This window comes from Lipotes vexillifer, unplaced genomic scaffold, assembly GCF_000442215.2.
Source record: "Lipotes vexillifer unplaced genomic scaffold, Lipotes_vexillifer_v1.1 scaffold1011, whole genome shotgun sequence".
NCBI lineage: Eukaryota > Metazoa > Chordata > Mammalia > Artiodactyla > Lipotidae > Lipotes > Lipotes vexillifer.
The window spans coordinates 4,381,490-4,388,613 of NW_006787698.1; the positions used below are offsets into that span (position 1 = coordinate 4,381,490).

Consider the following 7,124-nt stretch of genomic DNA (forward strand, 5'->3'; position numbering starts at 1 on the left):
CCTGCATCGGCAGGCGGACTCTCAAGCACTGCGCCACCAGGGAAGCCCAAACCTTGTCTCTTCTGTGTGACCTTGGGCAAGTTATTTAACTTCTCTGAGCCTCCGTTTCCTCATTTGCAGGATGGGAATAATCCTCATACCCACGAATAATCAGAGAGCTGTGAAAATTACACACGACCAGTGCATGACCCATCAGTAATACTTTATTTACTTAACAAACACCTTTTTTAGCACTTAGGATATAGCACTTTAAGAATATTAACTCACTGCACCCTCAGAACAACTCTATGAGGTAGGAACTACTGTACTCTCCCTTTTATGGATGAGAAAACTGAGACACAGAGGGGTGAAGTGATTTGCCCAAGGTCATGCAGCTAGGAAGCAAGAGAGCTGGGATTTGAACCCAGATATCTGGGTCCCAGAGTCTGTGCTCTTTATAGCTAAGCAATACTTTCTCTTACTGTCATTATGACTGTCATTACTACTATTGTTTTTAACTTTCTTCTTCATTGCATCCTACAGGCAGGGGGTCAGATACAGCAAATATCCCATAGCATCCTCCTGAACCCCCAAGGTTTGTGGGGTCTTCAGGGAGCACGTGGGATCCTGGGACCATGCGCCAGTGGAGGGAGGGTCTGAAATGAGGGGATCTGGTCAGGGGGGCAGTCTGAGATTCTCCCAGAGTCTGCAGTCTAACCCTGACCTCCCCGGTCCCAGAACCTGCTTGTCACACAAGGTTGTGCCTGCTCAGGTCAGACCCAGATGGAGCTGGTGCCAAAACAGGACTTTTTGAACAAGATGCCCAACACAGAGGCAGAAGTGTTTGTCAGCATTCAAGGTGCCTAGACAGAGCTGGCTCCTGCAGGGGCTGAGGAGGGGCTGGTTCCTCCAGAGCCTGCCTGGGCACAGGGGCAGGAGGGGCTGGGGGTACCTATGGTCCCCATCGGGGAGCCATGGTAACTTAGACCATGCCCACCTGACAGGTGACATCCTTGGAGAAACCATCCTGGGCAGCCTGACACCCAAAGAAACAAGGCGGCTGCTGAGGGTCCCCACTGGCTGCCCCGAACAGACGCTGAGCTCCCTGGCACCCGTGATCATCCTGGCCCGCTATTTGGATAGCACGGGCCAGTGGAACAAGGTTGGGGTAGAGCTCAGGGAGCAGGTGATGAAGAACATTGTCAGCGGTGAGAGTGGGTCCCCTCCTGGGACCTCGATGAGGGTGTCTGGGACTCTTGGGGAGGGTGGCTGAGGTACCCCTGGGGTACCCCACTGGACCTTCCCAGACAATAGCACCCAAACTCTGACTTCTTCCAGATGACAACCTGATACCAAGTCCCCCAGGTGACCCCCAGTTGTGACCCCCATGTTATTCCTTCACCCTGACCCCTCTCCCAGGCTACAAGTCTCATAACAGACACCCTGGTTAACCCCAAAGCAGCAACCTCCCAGGTTATGTTATATTCAGACACTGTCCCAGGTTATAGCCAATCAGTTCCATGCCCTGGGCTACACCCCCAGGGAACATCCAAGCAGAAAACTCCAGAATAATCCCAGGTGGTGGCCTTCCCGTGACACCTGAATGCTAATACCTTTCCAGGTTACATCCAAACCCCCCAGGTAACAACCATAGATACACACCCCGGTTACACCCTGACAGAGACCCTCCAGTTAGTTTGGACGCTGACCCCGTCTCCCTGGTTACACACAGACACCAGCTCTCCGTCCAGGTAACACCCAGACACTATCATCCCCAGTGTTAAACCCAAACAGTAAACCTCCAGGTAGCCTTCAGGTAATACCCAAGCAGCAATGCTCAGAATCCACCCAAGAGGTGCCCTCTCCAGAATACACCCAGGAGTAACATCCTCTGACTACACAGACACACTGCCATCTCTAGTTTACAGCCAAGAAACAACCCCCAAGAAAACACCCAGGTAATGGCCTCTCAGGATACGCCCTTTCCTGGGTTTCACCTTCCATGATCCCTCCTCAGCAGTAATTCCCAGTTACACCCCAATGGCACAGTTTCCCAGTTTACTCCCAGATACAGCTGTACCCTGGCTCCCACTGTCACATGTGGCCATGACCTTCATTTACACCTGGGCCCTGCAGCTCCCTCCTTAAGGCACCTTGACCAGTCCCCTCCTCCAGGTTACATCTAGATATGATGCACCCCTAAGTTCCACCCACACCCTACCCCCCAGATTATGCCTGGTAACTAACCCCCCACTTCACAGCCACACCCAAGCACCAACTCGCCCGGTAAATTCCCATCCACCTGTTTTCCCAGGGTACAGCCGGATGCTGACCCACCGGAGCGCAGATAGCACCTACCACACCAGCAAGGGAAACCCAGGAAGCACCTGGTAAGGATGAGGACCCTGGTAGGAGGAAGCCTGAGGGACCAGCCTGGGGCTTGATGACCCCACAAGTATCCCCACTGAGGGGTCTTGGGGCAGGCAGCCTGCAGGCCAGCAGCATTCCAAGTTGCCGTGGTCTCTGGGGTAGACTTCTCCATAGTGTAGACGCCCCTGTCCTAGAACCCCCTTGGTGACTATTGCCAGCCATCACCCACCCTGTTTCCCTTCCAACAGGCTCACGAGTTACGTATTCCGGGTCTTCGCCCTGGCCTACCCTACCATGACAATGGGGGCGTTCAACCTTGCGTCTCTCTGCACCATTGCCAACTGGATCATCACCCAGAGGCAGGCGAAGGACGGGAGCTTCTTGGAGGAAAGCCCCGTGGTCATGGGGTCCATGAAGGTGCCCACCCCCCCAACCCCGCCTGAGCCATTCAAACAAAACCCAAGGGCTCTGCACACTGGGAGGGGAATTTCAGCCCCCTGACGTGTTCCCAGGTAGAATGAGAACAGGAAAGAGCTGAGGTCCGGCACCAAGCATCACATCTCCCTGCTCTGGACCATGCTGCACTCTGTTACAATGCGGGGAGGCTGGGCACATCTGGGACCTATCCCCCCCACCCCTACTTCAAGGAGTTGCCAGTCCCGGCCCACCTCTCTCTGGGTCTGAGTCCTCCGTGTTCCGCCAGCCAACACACCCATCCCTACCAATTGTTGCTCCACACCAGCCTACAGAAACAGCTTTCAAACAGCCTGGGAGGTCTCACCCCTGCTCAAACACCTTCTGTGGCAGTCACCTACAGACAAACACAGTCACCTACAACAGTATCTCTCTACTATAGCCTTCTCTTCTGTATCTCCTCCCAAGTCTCACCCCTCAATACTCCCTGCTCACAGGTCCTTCCAACTCACCTCCGTATCTTTGCTTAGGCTGCTCTCTCTGCATGGTACAGTCACGCCTCATCCCCTTTTTCCCCTGCACCTAGCCAAAGTATGTTTTCTCTTTAGATTTAGATCAGACACCACCTCCTCTAAGTCTCCCCCGACTACCAGCCCTGTCCTGTGCACCTATCACGTTAGGGATGTGATTTATTCACTCATTCAACAAACATTTATCCAGCAACTGCTGTGTGCCAGGCCTTGTGCTGGGGAGAGGGGAGACGCAGAGGTAAACAAGACAGTGACAGCCCCTGCTTGTAGAACTGACAAGCTGGGTAGTGGGGGGCAGACAGAAGTTCACCAAATAATTATAACTAGTGATTGTTTAAGTCACAATTGTGCCAAGTTCCATGGGAGAGAAAAGCAGGAGATAGGATTTAATTGGGGCCATGCCCAGCTCTGGGGGTGTCAGGGGTAGCCTATAGGCGGAAGTGACAGTAAAGCAGCAACTTGAAAAAGGAATAGGAGACAGCGGAGGAAAGAATGGAAAACAGAGCTCCAGGCAAAGGGAACAGCGTGTGCAAAGGCCCTGAGGCTCTGGCATGTTTGAGGACGGTGAAAAGAGACCAGTGTCATCAGAGCCCAAAGATGGCAAAGAGGTGATCCATCCCGAGGCCTGGGAAGGCGGAAAGACTCCAGGTCCTGAAGCCTGTGGGGCTTTGCAATAGTCTGGTCAGGGTTTGCTTTTCCTACACTGTGAGTCCTCCAGGGAGAAAAGCAGGTCTGGCTCATCATAGTCAGCAAATGTTGCTCAATAAAACTCTGGATGGATGAATGAACCAGCAAAGACAGAATGCACCCCCAAAAGAAGGGAGGGCTGTGTGAGTGAAAGCCCTACGTGGTACAGGAAGGCGGTACCTAAAGGAGTTACAAACACAGTAACAGTAAGACAGGCTCACACATCTGAGTTTCTTTCCACCAGCGAACATTCATCGGGCACCTATAATGTGCCAGGCACTGCTTTAAGCACTGGAGACTCAGGGCAAACAAAACACAAAAATCCCTGTCCTCATGGGGCAGACGTTCTAGTGGAGGACAGACAGGCAATTAGCACAACAGAGACATAAATGATGTGGCATGTTATAAGTGATACGGGAAAAATGCAGGGAAAGGGAGATCAAGGTGGGAAGGGTGACATTTTGGAAGGTTTCCGGAGGAGATGATATGTATACAGAACTGGAGAGGTGAAGGAGCAAGTCCTGTGGATAACTAAGGAGAGAGTGTCCTAATCAGAGGGAGGAGCATGTGCAAAGGTCCTGAGACTGGAATGTGCCCAATATTTTGGAGGAACAGTGAGGAGCCCAGTGTGTCTGGAACAGAGTGAGCGAGGGGAGAGAGGGAGGAGGGGAGGGCAGGGAGGTGATGGGACAGAGTGTGCAGGGCCTTGTGAGCCAAAGGGAGGACTTGAGCTTTTCATCTGAGTGAGGTGGGAGCCACAGAAGGTTCTGAGCAGAGGACGGATGTAAACTGATTCAAGAGTTCACAGGCTTCACTGGCCACTGTGAGAAGAAGAGACTTTGGGGTATGTATTAGTTTCCTAGGGCTGCTGTAACAAAGTACCACAAACTGGGTGGCTTAAAACAACAGAAATCTATTTGGTCCCAGTTCTAGAGACTAAAAGTCCAAGCTTAAGGTCTCGGCAGGGCCACGGTCCTTCTAAAGGCTCATTGGGGCATGAGGTGGGAATCCTGCCTTGCCTCTTCTAGTTTGGCGGTTCCTGGCAATCCTTAGCATCCCTTGGCTTAGAGCCACATCACTCCAATCTCTGCCTCCATCTTCACGTGGCTTTCCTCCTTCTGTGTGTGCCTTCTTATATGGACACCAGTCATTGGATATAGGGTCCCCCTAATCCAGTATAACCTATTCTTAACTTAGCTCATTACATCTACAAAGACCCTATTTCCTAATAAGATCACACACTGAGGTTCTGGGTGGACAAGAATTTTGGGGGAAAATTATTCAGTCCAGTACAGGGATTGAGGGTGGAACTTGGGAGACTAAAGGGGAGTTTGAACCTTGTCGGTCACTTACTAGCAATGGGGACACTTCACTCTCTGACCCTCAGTTTGCTCATCAGGAGAATGGAGCTGCTGCAAGAATGTTTTGAGCTAGCATAGAGAGCTTAGCACAGCACCCTCCATGGCTGTCAACTTTTCTTATAGTAAAGCAGACCCCACAGGCAAATCTCAAGATAGGTCCTCTTCCTCTACCCCTTTCCTCATCCTGCTTTCAGCATCATCCAGCCCAGAGCTGAGCACCTGGGAGCTTTTCAAGGTCAGTCAGGAGAGATTGGGGAAAGTGTCTCCAAGACGGTAAAGAGATTATGGGTGTGGTTCTGCATCCACAGGGTGGCTACCGAGGCTCGGAGGCAGATGTATCCCTCACAGCTCTTGTCCTGATCGCTCTGAATGAGGGGAAGGAGCTGTGCAACCAGAAGATACCGGTAGGACCCAAAGACGAGGGCAGGGTCTGCAGGGTGCCATACCCCCTGCACACAGGGAGCTCCCCCACCCTCATGTCCTTCTTAGTGCTTTCCTCTCTTCTAACTCCCAGACCCCTTTCCTCTGATCACCTCCCTCTAGCCTCTTCTCTTGACTTTCTAGAACTTGGCTGCCAGCATGAAGAAAGCCAGTGACTTCCTGGAGAAAAAACTCCCCCACATTCAGACAACCTTTGCCATAGCCATAGTCTCCTATGCTCTGGCACTCACCAGGAGCCCCCGAGCCAACGACCGCCTGGACAGCGTTGCCAGCCAGGGTGGGTGTGGGCCACTTTTCAACCAACTATGTGTTAACCACAGTCATGGGGGCAGAGAGAGGGGGATTGTATGATCTCAAATCCAGCAAAATGTGATTCTTCATTTATGAGCACCTCTAGTGTGCCAACCCTTGAGCTCAGACCCTGAGAAACCAAGGTGAACAAGACTGATGTGGTCCCTGCCCTCAAAAGTCCCAGCGTTCCTGGGGGAGGCAGGCAGATCAAAAGAGAATTACTAATTGAGACAGGTGCTGAGATAATAACATACAAGGTGGGTGGAAGCGATGATGAGGGGAGGGCAGTATAGACTGGAGAACTGGGAAGGCCTCTGTGAAAAGGGGACCCCTCAGCTGTAATGAAAGATGAGAACGCTCATCTATGTGAAAGGCCAAAGATATTCCAAGCAGAGGGAATGGCACGTGCAAATGCTCTGAAGTGGGAAAGTGCTTGGTACGTTCGAGGATGGAAAGAAGGTCATAAAACATAGGTAACTGAGAGGGGTTTGCTTCCCGTGGCCTGCCCTATCCCATCCCTGAGGGTCCTGATCCCATCCTCTCCATTCCCCAAGTCAAGAGGAGTGGAAGTAGAAAAACGCACTTGCAGTGGGACCGAGAGGAATGTGGAGGGGCTTCTTTGAACCTCAATTTCCCCAACTCTAAATAACGTCCCTGTCTCCTAGAGTGGTTCTGAAAAATGCAATGTCCATACGTCTCCTCAGCAAAGATTTTCACATAAAGTAGGTGCTCAATAAAATAGCAGATGAGAAAAACTGGGCAATATGACACGAGGAGAGGGCAGGTTTAGGTAGGTGGGACCAGATCTGCGTGACAAGGTGGGCATCCATCTTCTAGACAAAACCCATTGGCCAGTGAACGACCTGGACACGGACTCCCTATACACCATTGAGGCCACGGCCTATGCGCTGATGCAGAAGCTGGAGCTGGGTCGGCACAGTGAGACGCACGCCATCGCCAAGTGGCTACTGGAGAAACGGGAGCTGGGAGGAGGCTTCCAGTCCACCCAGGTGACTGGAGCCTCGGAAACTGGTGGGGGAGGGGGGAGGGG

The 7,124-nt window shown here is 52.2% G+C and overlaps 1 protein-coding gene across 1 annotated transcript in view; it reads left to right on the plus strand.

Annotated features, from left to right (window-relative positions):
* The window catches only part of LOC103076380 (putative protein C3P1), a 28,854-nt gene that overhangs the window by 12,829 nt on the left and 8,901 nt on the right, over nucleotides 1-7,124 (plus strand). Inside the window, exons 22-29 of the mRNA XM_007460644.1 lie at nucleotides 523-574; nucleotides 752-838; nucleotides 984-1,187; nucleotides 2,294-2,369; nucleotides 2,598-2,766; nucleotides 5,650-5,745; nucleotides 5,906-6,059; nucleotides 6,911-7,083. Of these exons, the coding sequence (XP_007460706.1) occupies nucleotides 523-574; nucleotides 752-838; nucleotides 984-1,187; nucleotides 2,294-2,369; nucleotides 2,598-2,766; nucleotides 5,650-5,745; nucleotides 5,906-6,059; nucleotides 6,911-7,083 (1,011 nt within the window). The remainder of the gene's footprint in view (nucleotides 1-522; nucleotides 575-751; nucleotides 839-983; nucleotides 1,188-2,293; nucleotides 2,370-2,597; nucleotides 2,767-5,649; nucleotides 5,746-5,905; nucleotides 6,060-6,910; nucleotides 7,084-7,124) is intronic.